Genomic DNA, 19297 nt, shown 5'->3' on the forward strand with positions numbered 1-19297 from the left:
TTCTTGGGGAGACAACAGCTTTTTCCCGTCTTCCCATTCACAACACATGCAAGCTTTAGACAAGCTGAGGAGCACAAGTATAGGATGGATCGAGGGAGAGGGCTTTCAGCCAAACAGATATCTCCTGTGTATGTCCGGCCTATGGCTGTCCTAAGATCTGTAACTTTAATATAGGAGCCTGCGTTTCTCCCTGTACCACTCAGAGCTTATTGGCAGATGGAAGTTGATTGCCTCCACATTTACAGTATTTGTGCATATGTTCTTCAAAATCATCAAGGAAACAAACCACAAACTAAAAAATGAAAAGCCAAAGAAAACCTTACTAAAATAATAACTACTGCTCAGAGAAAAAATAAATAAAAATAATATATATATATATATATATATATATATATATACACATATATATACATATACACACACACATACACACAGTACAGACCAAAAGTTTGGACACACCTTCTCATTCAAAGAGTTTTCTTTATTTTTATGACTATGAAAATTGTAGATTCACACTGAAGGCATCAAAACTATGAATTAACACATGTGGAATTATATACATAACAAAAAAGCATTAAATAAGGAAAGAAAAGAAGAAATCGCACATCCACTGCAAATGCTATGATCTCATCCCTGCTTTCCTGCAGGAGACAGCACTAAATAGCGCATGTGTACCACCTCCAAGCTACATGCTAAGAGGCATGTGAGCCAGTTTCTTTGTAGCGCTTGATGGTTTTTGTGACTGCACTTGGGGACACTTTCAAAGTTTTCCCAATTTTTCGGACTGACTGACCTTCATTTCTTAAAGTAACGATGGCCACTCGTTTTTCTTTACTTAGCTGCTTTTTTCTTGCCATAATACAAATTCTAACAGTCTATTCAGTAGGACTATCAGCTGTGTATCCACCTGACTTCTCCACAATGCAACTGATGGTCCCAACCCCATTTATAAGACAAGAAATCCCACTTATTAAACCTGACAGGGCACACCTGTGCAGTGAAAACCATTTCAGGTGACTACCTCTTGAAGCTCATCAAGAGAATGCCAAGAGTGTGCAAAGCAGTAATCAAAGCAAAAGGTGGCTACTTTGAAGAACCTAGAATATGACATATTTTCATTTGTTTCACACTTTATTGTTATGTATATAATTCCACATGTGTTAATTCATAGTTTTGATGCCTTCAGTGTAAACAAAACTCTTTGAACGAGAAGGTGTGTCCAAACTTTTGGTCTGTACTGTATGTGTGTATATATATAGCAACATAAGTTCTGCACGTTTCTGGCAATATATTTATGTCCCTTCACATCCACAAATGTCCCTTTAAGGCTACTTTCACACTAGCGTTCGGGGCTCCGCTTGCGAGTTCCGTTTGAAGGCTCTCACAAGCGGCCCCGAACGCATCCATACTGCCCTAATGCATTCTGAGTGGATGCGGATCCGCTCAGAATGCATCAGTCTGGCACCGTTTGTCCTCCGCTCCACTCAGCAAGCGGACACTTGCAGCGTTCGGGTGTCCACCTAGCCGTGCGGAGGCAAACAGATCCGTCCAGACTTACAATGTAAGTCAATGGGGACGGATCCGTTTGAAGTTGACACAATATGGCTCAATTTCAAACGGATCCGTCCCCCATTGACTTTCAATGAAAAGTCTAGACGGATCCCATCGTCTGCATTATAGGAGCGGATCAGTCTGTGCAAACACCAGACGGATCCGCTCTGAGCGCAAGTGTGAAAGTAGCCTAAATCTGTAAAAGTCTAAACTTTGCTGCATGGGATTTTAGTCTACTTAGATTTAACTGAATGTTTATCTATCTACTACAAACATGGTTTCTGCTTAAAGTATAACGGTCATATTATTATTTTTTTGAGTATTTAATTGTGGTGATAAATATCTCCTTGGTGGCCCTATCTAAACTTTTCAATGTTCAATTAGCCCTTAATTCCACATTTTTGTTCTCTGTTTTACCTGTGCTTAAAATAGGGTTGCTAGGCATGGTCCGTCTAACTGTTGATAGACGGAGCGTGCAGGGTCACATTACTGACAGCCAGGTCCTCCCCAGCAGCTGATAGCAGTGCCTGGGCTGTGTGCACTTCTCCCTGTCCCTGCGCTTGGCAGACGCTCCCTATTATTTTTTTGATCACTGCACAATGACTTTCTAAGCGCTGCGGCGATAAAAAAAAAAAAATCTGTTTTGATATTTTTTATCAATCCCAGCAGCCTCCGGTACTTTGCTAGCCTCCCATTTATAAGACAGGCTTGCTTTTTTTCTTGGGTAGTCTCAGGGAATACCCCTAAATTTAGTAGTCCAAATGTCAAACAGGGGTATTCTTCTGAAGAGGCCTACAGGCTTCTGACCCAGTCGGATGAGAAATGGGAACCCTCATCTGATGAATCTAGCGGGTCAGAATATGAACCTGTGAAAGGGCCACAGGCTATACCCCCAAATTTCTGATCTATGAGGGCAAAGATCAGACCCTGGAGCCGGTCGGTTGCCCTGACTACCTGGGGAGCAGTGGGAAGATACCATCTTTATGTGGACAATTTCTACACAAGTGTGCCCCTCTTCAGGCATTTGTTCCTAGAACAGATTGGCTGCTGTGGCACCACGCGAACTAGTCAAGCGGGCTTCCCCCAACGGCTCGTTACCACCCGTCTTGCAAGGGGGGAAGAGGGCTGCCTTGTGTAACGAAGAACTGCTTGCGGTGAAATAGAGAGACAAGCGTGACGTTTACATGCTCTCCTCCATTCACGCAGACACGACAATCCAAATTGAGCGAGAAACCAGTGTCATTGAAAAGCCCCTCTGTGTCCACGACTATAATTTGCTCATGGGAGGGGTGGACTTCAATGACCAGATGTTGTCTCCGTATTTAGTTTCCCGACGCACCAGGCGCTGGTATAAGAAGGTGTCTGTATATAATAGTTTTTTTCTCTACAGTAAGGCTGGGAGAACAGGATCCTTCCTCAAATTTCAGGAAGAGATCATCGAGAACCTCCTGTATCCAGGAGGTTCCGTGGCCCCATCCACCAGTGTAGTTAGCCGTCTACACGAGCGACATTTCCCCAGTGTCATTGCCGGTACCTCAACCCAACAGTCACCCCGAAAAAGATGTTGTGTCGGTAGCAGGAGTGGAATAAGGCGTGACACCCGCTATTTCTGTCCTGACTGCCCTGACCACCCTGCCCTATGCTTTGGAGAGTGTTTCCGGAAGTACCACACACAGGTACACTTAGCATAGGGATCACATCTCACAGGACAGGCACACAGGGCTATTAGGGCCCATTCACACAGAGCTGCTGCAAACCTCTCCTTTCACCTGGGACAAAGTGCATAATGTACTTCGCCACATCTTTGGGCGATTTGCGCTTTGCACATTGTCCCATGGGGAAGGAGAGGTTTGTCCTATAAAAAGGTTAAAAAAAAAAAAAAAACCCCAGTAAGCAAAAAAGTTTACGTTTTTTTCGCAGATGACAATAAACTGTGTAAAGTAATTAACACTGAAGAGGACAGTATACTACTATAGAGGGATCTGGATAGATTGGAGGCTTGGGCAGATAAGTGGCAGATGACAAATGTAAAGTTATGCACATGGAAGGAATAATGCAAGTCACCCGTACTTATTAAATGGTAAAACACTCGGTAACACTGACATGGAAAAGGATCTAGGAATTTTAATAACCAGCAAACTAAGCTGCAAAAAACAGTGTCAGGCAGCTGCTGCCAAGGCCAATAAGATAATGGGTTGCATCAAAAGGGGCATAGATGCCCGTGATGAGAACATAGTTCTACCACTTTACAAATCCCTAGTCAGACCACACATGGAGTACTGTGTACAGTTCTGGGCTCCTGTAAACAAGGCAGACATAGCAGAGCTGGAGAAGGTCCAGAGGAGGGCAACTAAAGTAATAACTGGAATGGGGCAACTACAGTACCCTGAAAGATTATCAAAATTAGGGTTATTCACTTTAGAAAAAAGACGACCGAGAGGAGATCTAATTAATATGTATAAATATATCAGGGGACAGTACAGAGAACTATCCCATCATCTATTCATTCCCAGGACTGTGACTGTGACGAGGGGACATCCTCTGCATCTGGAGGAAAGAAGGTTTGTACACAAACATAGAAAAGGATTCTTTACGATAAGAGAAGACACTATGGAACTCTCTGCCTGAGGAGGTGGTGATGGTGAGTACAATAAAGGAATTCAAGAGGGGCCTGGATGTATTTCTGGAGTGTAATAATATTACAGGATATAGCTACTAGAGAGAGAGATTGCCTGATTGGAGTCGGGAAGGAATTTTTGTTCCCCTAAAGTGAGGAAAATTGGCTTCTACCTCACAGGTTTTTTTTTTGCCTTCCTCTGGATCAACTTGCAGGATGACAGGCCGAACTGGATGGACAAATGTCTTTTTTCGGCCTTATGTACTATGTTACTATGTTCAAAAAGTTAAAGTTTATATGTTCTGTTCAAAAGTTATTATAAAAGGTAATAAATTTATTGCGTTGCGGCCTGTCATTTTTTATTTTTTTACCTTCCAGGTGGACCAACCGATCGACTAGCTGCAGCACTGATGTGCATTCTGACAGAAGCATTGTGCTGCTGTCAGATTACACAAAAGTCGGTGTATGCGGCGCTGCAAGACGAGATTTCTCCTCTGCAGTAAAAGATACGTTTGTCGAGGCATATGAGCTGAGGGGGCGGCGGTGTTCATATGCTTTGGCAAACCCTTGTGTGTGTGTGTGTGTGTGTGTGTGTGTGTGTGTGTGTGTGTGTGTGTGTGTGTGTGTGTGTGTGTGTGTGTGTGTGTATATATATATATATATATATATATATATATATATATATAAAAACGTGCAGAAAGTGACGCACAGGAATGGTGCAAACAGTGGAGGAGGTGCTCTCAGTAGAAAAGGAATCACCCTTCCTTTTGAAAATGAATAGTAAAAGAATAAAATACTGGGCACTCTCCAAAATATATGTACCTCACAGTTTATTGAAAATTAAAAATTAATAATTAAAAGCTAACAATACATAAAACATGATCTTAGAATAGCTGATAAAACATACAGATAAAAATATATATATATATATAAATAGTTAAAAAATATATATATCAAGAGTCCTGGGTATTAGTGTGATCCAATCTATGGGGATGATAATATTTGGAGAAAGTTGTCTATTCCACCTTGGTGGTTATATTCTGTACAGTCTTTGTAGGAAAATGAAATCCACAATGTTAGTATCCTTCGAGTAGGAGACACAGAGGCAGCTGATACAATAGCAGTGAATGATACGTGCGGCGTCCCGCTGTTACTCACTATTCGGTGCTATGCAAGATTCCGCTGCTGTGCCAAAGCCTTTTAGGATCGGTATTTCCTTCGGTCCTTTCCCCACACTGTCCTTTAACACGCCGCTCTATAGATGTAGGTTCCGGCGCTTGTTGCAATCATCGACTCCTTTTTCAGCGCTGGACGGGCGTCATGCGTCCCTCTGGTAAATCAATGTCCGATGCGCCTTGGATCTCCGATTGTGACAGGGTTAACTTGGGGTGTCCGTGGTCTTTAGGCTGGCAGATTCAATGTTCATAGGGGGGTTTTTCTTTACACCAAACGCGTTTCGGGGTCCTTTATCACCCCTTCCTCAGTGGTAGTGAGGCCCCCTTCTGACTTTCTTTTTATAGTGATTGGTGATTGAATTATTGACATCTCCTGCGTGGTTTGGGCTTACTTGGCAAAACTTGGTGTGGATTTCAGAACGCCCATTTTTCCATGTTTTCTCTCTTTATTTACCCCATTGAACTATTTCATGTGTAATGTGGATCTTATCCATTAGTTTGCTGCACAGAGATCATATTCATTATCAATTGACATCATACTGCATTTCATTTCAATATAAATGTTTTGTGGCAGTTCCTTTTAATACATATGGTGACAAGTGTATCTTTTTTCTTGTTGCATCTACGCTTTAAAAACAACCGCTAGTTGTTTCCTGCGGCAATCCTGTGGTTTTATCTTTAGTTCGTTATTAGTGCAACAGATACACCTCTCCATATATATTGGCCTGCCCCAACTGTTTGATCAGTTTGAATTCTTTTGTTAAATTGCATACATATAAGTGAACAAACAGCATAGGTTTGAGCACTATAAAAAGGTATATACCATATAGAATACATTAAACTACCGGTGTGCATATAAAAAATCATTAAATAGATGTTATTGCCATTCTAATATAACGGTACATAATACACTTAAAATTTTTGTTTCAATAAAAATATATATATAGATGCATCAAACATAAAAAATAAATAAAATATAATATAAACATATGAAGAATTTCCTAATTCTGCTATATACAAAAGGTATTGAGGACAGTGCGGATCTGCAGGTCCTATATGAATTGACCGGGTGAAGCGGTTGTTTTTAAAGCGTAGATGCAACAAGAAAAAAGATACACTTGTCACCATATGTATTAAAAGGAACTGCCACAAAACATTTATATTGAAATGAAATGCAGTATGATGTCAATTGATAATGAATATGATCTCTGTGCAGCAAACTAATGGATAAGATCCACATTACACATGAAATAGTTCAATGGGGTAAATAAAGAGAGAAAACATGGAAAAATGGGCGTTCTGAAATCCACACCAAGTTTTGCCAAGTAAGCCCAAACCACGCAGGAGATGTCAATAATTCAATCACCAATCACTATAAAAAGAAAGTCAGAAGGGGGCCTCACTACCACTGAGGAAGGGGTGATAAAGGACCCCGAAACGCGTTTGGTGTAAAGAAAAACCCCCCTATGAACATTGAATCTGCCAGCCTAAAGACCACGGACACCCCAAGTTAACCCTGTCACAATCGGAGATCCAAGGCGCATCGGACATTGATTTACCAGAGGGACGCATGACGCCCGTCCAGCGCTGAAAAAGGAGTCGATGATTGCAACAAGCGCCGGAACCTACATCTATAGAGCGGCGTGTTAAAGGACAGTGTGGGGAAAGGACCGAAGGAAATACTGATCCTAAAAGGCTTTGGCACAGCAGCGGAATCTTGCATAGCACCGAATAGTGAGTAACAGCGGGACGCCGCACGTATCATTCACTGCTATTGTATCAGCTGCCTCTGTGTCTCCTACTCGAAGGATACTAACATTGTGGATTTCATTTTCCTACAAAGACTGTACAGAATATAACCACCAAGGTGGAATAGACAACTTTCTCCAAATATTATCATCCCCATAGATTGGATCACACTAATACCCAGGACTCTTGATATATATATTTTTTAACTATTTATATATATATATATTTTTATCTGTATGTTTTATCAGCTATTCTAAGATCATGTATGTTTTATGTATTGTTAGCTTTTAATTATTAATTTTTAATTTTCAATAAACTGTGAGGTACATATATTTTGGAGAGTGCCCAGTATTTTATTCTTTTAATATATATATATATATATATATATATATATATATATATTAGGGGTGCACCGAAATTTCGGCGGCCGAAAATGCACATAATCTGTTTCTGCCGATATTTTTACATATCCGCCGGAAATAGCGGGGAGGGACTGGGAGGAGGAGCTGGGGGCCGGTGCGTTCACTATGCTCCGGCCCCCAGCTCCAGTAGTTATAAAATGTACAATTAATAAGCATTCTATTCACGAGGCCCCCCTCTGCAGTATTACATTCAATACAGCCACATCCTACTCACAGGGCTGTGCTGGCCGGCCGGGCAGAGGAGCGGCAGCGTCACGACTGACGTCACATGCCTGCGCCGCCTCCTTCATTCAGAAAGTAGGCCGGGCACATGACGTCAGTCATGACGCTGCCGCTCCTCTGCCCGGCCGGCCAGCACAGCCCTGTGAGTAGGAAGTGGCTGTATTGAATGTAATACTGCAGAGGGGGGCCTCGTGAATAGAATGCTTATTAATTGTACAACATTTTATAACTACTGGAGCTGGGGGCCGGAGCACAGTGAACGCACCGGCCCCCAGCTCCTCCTCCCAGTCCCTCCCCGCTATTTTCTATTAATTGTACAATGGGGGGGGGGGGCTGTGGATGGCACTGTTATGGGGTGGGGGGCTGTGGATGGCACTGTTATGGGGTGGGTGGGGGTCTGTGGATGGCACTGTTATGCGGTGGGGGGGTCTGTGGATGGCACTGTTATGGGGTGGGTGGGGGTCTGTGGATGGCACTGTTATGGGGTGGGTGGGGGTCTGTGGATGGCACTGTTATGGGGTGGGTGGGGGTCTGTGGATGGCACTGTTATGAGGTGGGGGGGTCTGTGGATGGCACTGTTATGAGGTGGGGGGGGTCTGTGGATGGCACTGTTATGGGGTGGGGGGTCTTTTAAAAGTATTTGGGCAAAAAGGCAGTTTCGGTTTCGGTCAAGGGGTATCCTGAATTTTCGGTTTCGGACCAGAATTTTCATTTCGGTGCACCCCTAATTATATATATATATATATATATATATATATATATATATATATATATATATATATATATATATATATATATATATATATAGGCAATGATTTATAAATCCACATCGATTGATGTGAATGGAGAAATCGGGTTCGCCAGGGCATACGAGCTAAGAGGGTATGGATGTTGGGCAGAGCTCCTATGTCCTGGCAGACGCCTTTCCCCTCCCTTTTTTTTTTTTTTGGGGCAGAGATTTTTTTCATCCACATTGATCGATGCGAATGAAGAAATCTGTGCCGTTCATTTTTTCTTTCAGCCCAGAGGCTGAACGAAAAAAAAAAAGAAATCTCATTACCCTTATGCTCAATATAAGGAGAATAGCAGAAACTCCTAATGCTGGCCATACATGTAATGATTGCGGAGACCCTCAAATGCCAGGGCAGTACAAACACCATTTTGGAAAGAAGACACCCCAAGGTATTCGCTGAGGGGCATACTGAGTTCATGAAAGATTTGAATTTTTGTCTCAAGTTAGCGGAAAGGGAGACTTTGTGAGAAAAAAAATAAAATCAATTTCCGCTAACTTGTGCCCCAATTTTTTTTTTTCTATGAACTCGGCATGCCCCTCATTGAATACCTTGGGGTGTCTTCTTTCCAAAATGGGGTCACATGTGGGGTATTTATATTGCCCAGGCTTTTTAGGGGCCCTAAAGCATGAGAAGAAGTCTGGGATCCAAATGTCTAAAAATGCCCTCCTAAAAGAAATTTGGACACCTTTGCGCATCTAGGCTGCAAAAAAGTGTCACACATGTGGTATCGCCGTACTCAGGAGAAGTTGGGGAATGTGTTTTGGGGTGTCATTTTACATATACCCATGCAGGGTGAGAGAAATATCTCGGCAAAAGACAACTTTTCCCATTTATTTTTTTTATACAAAGTTGGCATTTGACCAAGATATTTATCTCACCCAGCATGGGTATATGTAAAATGACACCCCAAAACACATTCCCCAACTTCTCCTGAGTACGACGATACCACAGGTGTGACACTTTTTTGCAGCCTAGGTGGGCAAAGGGGCCCACATTCCAAAGAGCATCTTTCGGATATGACAGGCCATTTTTTTTACAGATTTTGATTTCAAACTACTTTGCACGCATTAGGGCCCCTAAAATGCCAGGGCAGTATAACTACCCCACAAGTGACTCCATTTTGGAAAGAAGACACCCTAAGGTATTTCATGATGGGCATAGTGAGTTCATGGAAGTTTTTATTTTTTGTCACAAGTTAGTGGAATATGAGACTTTGTAAGGAAAAAAAAAAATTTCATAATTTTCCGCTAACTTGTGACAAAAAATAAAAAAGTTCTATAAACTCACTATGCTCATCAGCGAATACCTTAGGGTGTCTACTTTCCGAAATGGGGTCATTTGTGGGGTTTTTCTACTGTCTGGGCATTGTAGAACCTCAGGAAACATGACAGGTGCTCAGAAAGTCAGAACTGCTTCAAAAAGTGGAAATTCACATTTTTGTACCATAGTTTGTAAACGCTATAACTTTTACCCAAACCATTTTTTTTACTTACCCAAACATTTTTTTTTAATCAAATACATGTAGAACAATAAATTTAGAGAAAAATTTATATAGAAATGTTTTTTTTTATTTTACAACTGAAAGTGAAAAATGTCATTTTTTTGCAAAAATGTTGTTAAATTTCAATTAATAACAAAAAAAGTTAAAATGTCAGCAGCAATGAAATACCACCAAATGAAAGCTCTATTAGTGAGAAGAAAAAGAGGTAAAATTAATTTGGGTGGTAAGTTACATGACTGAGCAATAAACGGTGAAAGTAGTGTAGTGCAGAATTGTAAAAAGTGGTCTGGTCATTAAGGGTGTTTAAGCTAGGGGGGGCTGAGGTGGTTAAAGGGAACCTGCCACCAGTTTTATGGTGTCCTAACTAAGGGCAACATAAATAAGTGACTGATTCTTTTAGCAAAATGCTGGGTCACTTTCTTTAATTGACCCAGTCAATCTGCCAACATCTTGTATTGAAAAGCTCCAGCTGATGATGATGAGTCATGAATATTCATGAGCTCCTGACTCTCCCTGCCCACCTGCTGTTGAATGACAGTTTGTTTCCATAGGAATCAGCAGCAGGTGGGCAGGGGAGTGGCTATAGCTCTGAATTAAATATACGCTGGACTCGATGACCTCACGCCGGACTCGAAACAGCTCATTAGCATGCGGCATCTTTGTGTGTATATTATGAGGTAACCATCTGTCACACCAGTAAGTGAATACATCTAAGGTACTTTTTAGTAGTTAATGATTGTATATAATTAGTTAGATTATAATTAAATATCCACATGACAGGTTCCCTTTAAATATGGGGTAAGTCAGTCTAATAGTAACTGATTCTGGAATATCATGTTATTAGTAACTACATATATGAAAATTGCAATTAGGGTCTAAGTATGACAGTTATACTTTAACCGCCTCAGGACCGCCGCACGCAGGATTGCGTCCTGGCGGCGGCCCTGTTATTCCTCTTGGACGCGCCGGTGCGTCATCTCGCGGGAGGCGAGATTTCCTGTGAACGCGCGCACACAGCAGCGCGCGTTCACAGGATCCAGAGGTAAACTAGTGCATCTACAGCCTGCCAGCAGCGATCATTTGCTGGCAGGCTGTAGATGCGATTTTTTTTTTTTTTTTTTTTTTTTTTTTTTTTTAACCCTTGAAAGGTATATCAGATGCTGTTTTGTTAACAGCATCTGATATACCTGCTACCTGGTCCTCTGGTGGTCCCTTTTGCTTGGATCGACCACTAGAGGACACGGGCAGCTCTGTAATTAGTAGCACCAAGCACCGCACTACACTACACCCCCCCCCCCCCCCCATTGATCACTTCCCTGTAAGGCTCCATTCAGACTGTCGGTGTCCGTGTTTTGCAGATCCGCGGTGTCCGTGTTTTGCGGATCCGCACATTGCCAGAACTATATAGAAAATGCCTTTTCTTGTCCGCAATTGCGGACAAGAATAGGACATATTCTATAGGCTCTACAAAAAAAAAAAATGCTGTGTTCGCCCGATCAGGCCTGATCTTGTGCGCACACTTGTGTTCAGTCCACCCCACCACAGTGACAGAATTTTCTTTTTCTGATCACTGCAAAAACACCGTAAAATCGCTGCGGCGCTATAAAGATCACTTTTGAGGGGCATGGCGAGTTCATGGAAGATTTTTGGGGGGGCACAAGTTAGAGGAAATTTTTTTTTTTTTTTTCTTACAAAGTTTCATATTCCACTAACTTGTGATAAAAAAAAAAATCTCACATACCCCTCACGGAATCCAAATGCGTAATTTATTTTTTTTGACATTTATATTCCAGACTTGGAAAATGCCAAAAATGCCAGGGCAGCATAAATACCCCATAAGTGACCCCATTTTGGAAAGAAGACACCCCAAGGTATTTCATGAGGGGCATGGCGAGTTCCTAGAATATATCCCTTTTTTTTTTTTTTGGGCACAAGTTAGCGGAAAATGATTTTGTAAGAGGAAAAAAAAAACATTTTCCGCTAACTTGTGCCCAAAAAAAAGAAAAACTCACCATGCCCCTCACGGAATACCTTGGGGTGTCTTCTTTCCAAAATGGGGTCACATGTGGGGTATTTATACTGCCCTGGCATTTTAGGGGCCCTAAAGAGTGAGCATCCAAATGCCTAAAAATGCCCTCCTAAAAGATACTCATTGGAATTTGGGCCCCTTTGCGCACCTAGGCTGCAAAAAAGTGTCAAACATGTGGTATCACCGTACTCAGGAGAAGTAGGGCAATGTGTTTTGGGGTGCATTTTTACATATACCCATCCTGGGTGAGAGAAATGCAAAGTCAGGACGGATCCGTCTGACTAACTTTCAGACTTAGATTTTTTTCTGACATATAATGCAGACGGATCCGTTCTGAACGGATACCATTGATTGCATTATAGGAGCGGATCCGTCTGTGCAGACACCAGACGGATCTGCTCCAAACGCAAGTGTGAAAGTAGCCTTAGTTAGGGGAGCTGAGGTGGTAAAGACTTCTTTATGTGGAGCGAAATTATATACTAAAATCCCCTGCATTTACAGTAGCAGCAAAGTCAGTGACATTGACATGCAGATTTATGCTGCGGATTTTACTCTTAGAATGCAAAGGATGACATCCGGGCCAAACCCAAAGCGTTTCTGCCACCAGTCACAAGATTATTAAAGCGCTTTTCTGGCATTTTGATACTGATTACCTATCCTGACACCCCAGAGCCCCACCGATCAGCTGTGTGAGAAGGCACTGGTGCCCCTGTGCGTGCTGCAGCCTTTTCACAGTGCCGTACATTGTATAGCAGCTGTACTTGGTAATGCGCTCAGCTCCATTGAAGTGGCACCAGTATTTTCTCAAACAGCTGACCAGCGGGGGTCCCAGGTGGCAGACCCCACGATCAGATACTGATGACCTATACTGAGGATCAAAAGTATCAAAATCCCGGAAAACCCCTTTAATAAGTCATAAAACATCAAATAATATTACATTTCAAAACATATAATAACATATCAAAATTGATCATTCTAAAAAGGAGGTGGCCGTGTAAAGAGAAATCATACTAATGGTACTCACCATGTACAATTCAGAAAGTATTTGCTTTGAGGATACAAAAGCAAAAAACAACTGCAAATGAATGTAGACAAACCCTTCTACTCCTTTAAGACTAAACATTACATGGGTGTATCCTAAGTGCAGGAAAATTACGAAAGTATCTCTTCCTAGCAAAGTACTGCCAAACCCATGCTTGACTGGGGCTATTTTTAATGGCCGTTCCCTAGAAATACACAAGATCAGGAGAACAAGAGCTGCAGAGTCCTCCCTGTATCTGATGTCTCAGGAAAACAGGAGATAAGAAACAAATGCACTATTTCCTCCAATCAAGGTCAGCAAAGTTAACTCTTTTAGGCTAGTTTCCCATATGCGGTAAGAGATCCAGTAGGCTGTTCTGGCAGAGCTCTCTGGATCTGGCATTGCTGGACAGTACCTTAATAGCCGCTGGCACCGTTAAAGGGAATATGTCAGCTCCAAGACACCCCGTAACCTAGAGTAAGCGGTGTATAGGGTAAGTGGTGCCGAATCAGATTATGTAATTTGTTTTCTTCATACTCACTTGCATTCTGATCCTGTTCTCTGAAAAAGCAGCAGTACAATCCATTGGGAGCTCAGGAGTCCTCTCAATGCACTTTACTGCTGGTTTGTTGGGACAACATGCAAGTATGAAGATAAAAATGATATAACTGGCAGAGGTTGCAATAACGCCTGTACAAGTGTAAAAAGTCTAAGGCATACTAAAAGCTTTGTTATTGGTTATTTTGGGCAGGCGCTGGAGAGATGCAGGCCCTACAGTAGAGGACGCCAGCGGGAGCTGGAAGGAGGGCAGGGCTCCCGGGGGTGGGTGCAGCAAGGAGTGCCGGTTGCGATGCGAAAGGACCCTGGTAACCATGGCCCAGCTTGGTGCTCAGCAAAACATGCTGTGACCTGAAAATAAAGCTAATGCCACCCCACTCTGAGATAAGATCCTGGAAGCAAGCAGAGCAGCCGATGACGCCCAAGTTACCAGGTACCCGTGTATCATTCCACCCACCGCAGCCAGGGACAGAACCATACAAGTTTGCTCAGAAACAGTTTGTACCATTCAAATTTGTTGGAAGAGAAGCAATTGTAGCACTGGTCCTGAAAAGATCAGCCCCTATATCAATAATAAGGTTTGATTTAATCCTGGCTCCTTTCATATTCTAGTAATAAGCCTATAATGGACCTAAGTAACACATTCCCTCTCCAACAACATTCTGTAAACCTAACAGCATCCATAAACCTTACATTTCACTCATACCGCTCCATTCTCCTCACTGATCATGAAATTAACCACATACATCACACTGATGTGTATAGTGCAGTGTGGAGTGCCAAGTACAGGGAAGATCTGCCATATTGGACTGGACTTTATCATTTGGCTAGAATTGTCTGCTGTTATTTAGATCAGTAATGGTCCCCCACATAAATAATCCCCTCATACCACCGCTATTTACTTATGTTGTTCTGCTCAGTTACATGAGAACAATGAAAATAACAAGTGCTGGATCGGGCAAGTGAGGGTGTTTTTATTTCATAACTTCAACATGCACAAAAAACGTATACATTAACAGATGCCATACTGTGGCATCCGTCACCATGGAATTCCACTGTAAAAAAACAATAAAGTATAGATTTTTTAGCAGAACTGCAGGATGGGAAAATCATAGTGTACCATGTTTTTCCATCCTGCAAAGTCCAGCAAAAAACATAATTATTTTTTTCTGTAAACCAAATGTATGACAAAAATGTGATGTGAACCCAGCCTAACTGGCAGGGAAGAAGCTGAACAGACTCTGCTGACTGTGATGGGATCTGTCTTTTTACCAGACAAAAAAAAAAAAAAAAAAAAAAAAAAAAAAGAAGGAGCTGCATATAAGGCTTTTTTTTTTCGGTCTGGTCTTAGGGTACTTTCACACTTGCGGCAGGACGGATCCGACAGGCTGCTCACCATGTCGGATCAGTCCTGCGGCTATTTCGCCGGACTGCCGCTCTGTCCCCATTGACTATAATGGGGACGGGGGCGGAGCTCCGGCGCAGCACGGCGAAAGCCCGCCGGACTAAAATTACTGCATGTCAGGCTTTTTAGTCCGGCGGCTTTCGCCGTGCTGCGCCGGAGCTCCGCCGCCGTCCCCATTATAGTCAATGGGGATGAAGCGGCAGTCCGGCGGCACGGTGTAATAGCGGAAGGACGGATCCGACATGGTGAACAGCCTGTCGGATCCGTCCTGCCGCAAGTGTGAAAGTACCCTTACAACAGAACCTGCAACAGAGGCTCCAAACGCAGCCTCCAACACACATGTGAGCGAGTGCAGGCCTATGTATTATGTATTTGAATTACCGCAACTTTCGCACTCCTCCTCGGGTAAAAATACTTCTCAAAAATGGTCAGAGGACAACTGAACTCTGCATCACTTACACCCCTTAGGGCTGTTTCACACGAGCGGATGCCGTGCGTGACATCTGCTGCGTGAATGACAGCCAAGACCTGATGCGGACAGCAGAAGCACGGAGCATTAACATTATTGATAATGCTCCGTGCCTCTCTGTGATCTCTTTACTATGAAATCACAGTGACAACTTTATCTCACTGTGATTTCGTAGTAAAGAGATAACAGAGAGGCACACGGAGCGTTATCAATAATGTTAATGCTCCGTGCTTCTGCTGTCCGCATCGGGTCTTGGCTGTCATTCACGCAGCGGATGTCACGCACGGCATCCGCTCGTGTGAAACAGCCCTTACTTTGGTTTTGGAGCTGACAGATTCCCTGTTAATGCTGGCTCTTTCTCCAGCAGTTTTACTGAAGCAAATACAGCAATGGTCCCACATGCACAGTACCTATCTATTCACATAAGGGACCTCCATTATTGTAATCGCTGGGATCTCAGCAGGCAGAACCCAGCAATAAGTGTTCTTAGTGGGGAAAACCCCTTTAAGAGGCTAAACCCATGAATATGTAAATCAAGAGTACCGTATTTTTCGCCCAATAAGACGCACCTAGGTTTTTGAGAAGGAAAATCAGAAAAAAAAAATATTGAACCAAAAGGTGTGTTTTGGTGGGTATTTCATTAGACATCAGAGCCAGATCAACTGTAACTATCTAACTGAACTAGACTGCTTTTTCTTCTTAAGGCCTCATGCATACGGCCATGGCAGGTCCGCAACACACGGACATCGGCCGCATGTACCCCGCATCATGGATGCAGACCCATTCACTTAAATGGGTCCGGAACAGAAGCACAGATCGGAAGCACTCAGTCGTGCTTCTGTGGCGTTTCTGTCCGTGCCTCCGTACCACAAAAAAATAAAACTAGATGTTCTATTTTTTACAGTGCGGACGGATCTCGGAACCATTCAAGTTGAATGGGTCTCGATCCGTCCCGGCCGCCGCACGGATGTGCATGGAACAGCCACACAACGACCGTGTGCATGAGGCCCAACAGTAATATTACAAAGGGATAGTTTCCCCATGTACTCAGACTGTGGTTTCCTGCTTGTGATTCTACTTGGATGCGATAGGACATTTCATAAATTTTAGAAGCCTGTAATGTAATAAACAGGTCACAGATGCAAGCTCCGGCAAGAACAATTAACGTCACATTTCCAATTCCTCAGCTGGAGAATTCAGTGAGCTATCTTATTTTCACCTTCATCCAGAAATCTATCCCAAAACGTTGGAAAAAATAGCTCAGCAGGCTCACCCAACTAAGTAACTACAGTGGATATACAAAGTCTACACACCCTGTTAAAATGTCAGGTTTCTGTGATGTAAAAAAATAAATAAAAATTAGACAAAGATAAATAATTTCAGAACTTTTTCCACCTTTAATGTGACCTATAAAACTGTACCACTCAATTAAGGGTACTTTCACACTAGCGTTTTTCTTTTCCGGCGCTGAGTTTCGTCCTAGGGGCTCAAATCCGGAAAAGAACTGATCAGTTTTAGGCCTCATGCACACGACCGTTTTTTTTTAAGGTCCGCAAAAACGGGGTCCGTAGGTCCGTGATCCGTGACCGTTTTTTCGTCCGTGGGTCTTCCTTGTTTTTTGGAGGATCCACGGACATGTAAAATGAAAAAAAAACGGACACGGATCACGGACACGGATGACAATCTTGTGTGCATCCGTGATTTTCACGGACCCATTGACTTGAATGGGTCCGTGAACCGTTGGCCGTGAAAAAAATAGGACAGGTCATATTTTTTTCACGGCCAGGAAAAACGGATCACGGATGCGGCTGCCAAACGGTGCAGTTTCCGATTTTTCCACGGACCCATTGAAAGTCAATGGGTCCGCAAAAAAAAACGGAAAACGGCACAACGGCCACGGATGCACACAACGGTCGTGTGCATGAGGCCTTATCCTAATGCATTCTGAATGGAGAGTCAGTCCTTCAGGATGCATCAGGATGTCTTCAGTTCAGTCTTTTTGACTGATCAGGCTTTTCAGAAAAACGTAGCATGCAGTATTTTTACCTCCGGCCAAAAAGCCTGAACACTTTGACTGAACGCCTGATCAGGCTTTTTTCCCATTGACTTGCATTAACGCCGGATCCGGCCCCGTGTGATCAGTCAAAACGGATCCGGCTTTTGCATGTTAAACCCGAAAAATGTGAAAAAAAAAGTCCATAAATGGCGGATCCGTTTTTTCCAATGCATTTTTCCCTTGTGATCGAAAGCCTGATCAGGATTCAAATGTAATCCGTTTTCACACGTTTTTCCGGATCCGGCGGGCAGTTCCAGTGTCGGAATTGAACGCCGGATTAAAACAACGCTAGTGTGAAAGTAGCCTAAAAAACAAACCGAAATCTTTTAGGCGGAGGGAAAAAAAAAAAAGAATAATAATGTGGTTGCATAAGTGTGCACACCCTCTAATAACTGGGGATGCAGCTGTGTTCAGAATGAAGCAATCCCAAAATCATGTTAACCACCTCCGGACCGCCTAACGCACGGATGCGTCCGGAAGGTGGTTGATCTACTCGTCCTGGACGCATCCGTGCATCATCTCGCGATAGCCGAGATTTCCTGTGAACGAGCGCACACAGGCGCGCGCGCTCACAGGAACGGAAGGTAAGCGAGTGGATCTCCAGCCTGCCAGCGGCGATCGCTCGCTGGCAGGCTGGAGATGTGATTTTTTTTTAACCCCTAACAGGTATATTAGATGCTGTTTTGAGAACAGCGTCTAATATACCTGCTACCTGGTCCTCTGGTGGTCCCTTTTGTTTGCATCGACCACCAGAGGACACAGGCAGCTCTGTAAAGTACCACAAAACACTACACTACACTACACCCCCCCGTCACTTATTAACCCTTTATGAACCACTGATCACCCCTGATCACCCCATATAGACTCCCTGATCACCCCCCTGTAAGGCTCCATTCAGAGGTCCGTATGATTTTTACGGATCCACGGATACATGGATCGGATCCGCAAAACACATGCGGACCTCTGAATGGAGCCTTACAGGGGGGTGATCAATGACAGAGGGGTGATCACCCATATAGACTCCCTGATCACCTCCGTCATTGATCACCCCCCTGTAAGGCTCCATTCAGACGTCCGTATGATTTTTACGGATCCACTGATACATGGATCGGATCCGCAAAACACATGCGGACGTCTGAATGGAGCCTTACAGGGGGGTGATCACGCATATAGACTTCCTGATCACCCCCCTGTCATTGATCACCCCCCTGTCATTGATCACCCCCCTGTCATTGATCACCCCCCTGTCATTGATCACCCCCCTGTCAGGCTCCATTCAGACGTCCGTATGTTTTTTACGGATCCACTGATACATTGATTGGATTAGCAAAACACATGCGGACGTCTAAATGGAGCCTTACAGGGGGGGTGATCAATGACAGGGGGGTGATCACGCATATAGACTTCCTGATCACTTCCCTGTCATTGATCACCCCCCTGTCATTGATCACCCCCCCTGTAAGGCTCCATTCAGACGTCCGTATGATTTTTACGGATCCACTGATACATGGATCGGATCCGCAAAACACATGCGGACGTCTGAATGGAGCCTTACAGGGGGGGGTGATCAATGACAGGGGGGTGATCACCCCATATAGACTCCCTGATCACCCCCCTGTCATTGATCACCCCCCTGTAAGGCTCCACTCAGACATTTTTTTGGGCCCAAGTTAGCGGAAATTTTTTGTTTGTTTTTGTTTTTTCTTACTAAGTCTCATATTCCACTAA

The 19297-nt window shown here is 43.3% G+C and overlaps 1 protein-coding gene across 3 annotated transcripts in view; it reads right to left on the reverse strand.

The window, feature by feature from the left end:
- SNX9 (sorting nexin 9) overlaps positions 1–19297 on the reverse strand; it is a 244475-nt gene that overhangs the window by 187393 nt on the left and 37785 nt on the right. For 2 of the 3 annotated variants that reach the window (XM_044291892.1, XM_044291889.1), the window contains exon 1: positions 13085–13198. The exons of the other annotated variant lie outside the window; for it this stretch is intronic. In XM_044291892.1, the coding sequence (XP_044147827.1) occupies positions 13085–13183 (99 nt within the window). In that variant the 5' untranslated portion in view covers positions 13184–13198. Of the gene's footprint in view, positions 1–13084; positions 13199–19297 lie in introns of those variants that run through there. 3 annotated transcript variants of the gene reach the window in all.

This window comes from Bufo gargarizans, chromosome 4 (genome assembly GCF_014858855.1).
Source record: "Bufo gargarizans isolate SCDJY-AF-19 chromosome 4, ASM1485885v1, whole genome shotgun sequence".
Taxonomy (NCBI): domain Eukaryota; kingdom Metazoa; phylum Chordata; class Amphibia; order Anura; family Bufonidae; genus Bufo; species Bufo gargarizans.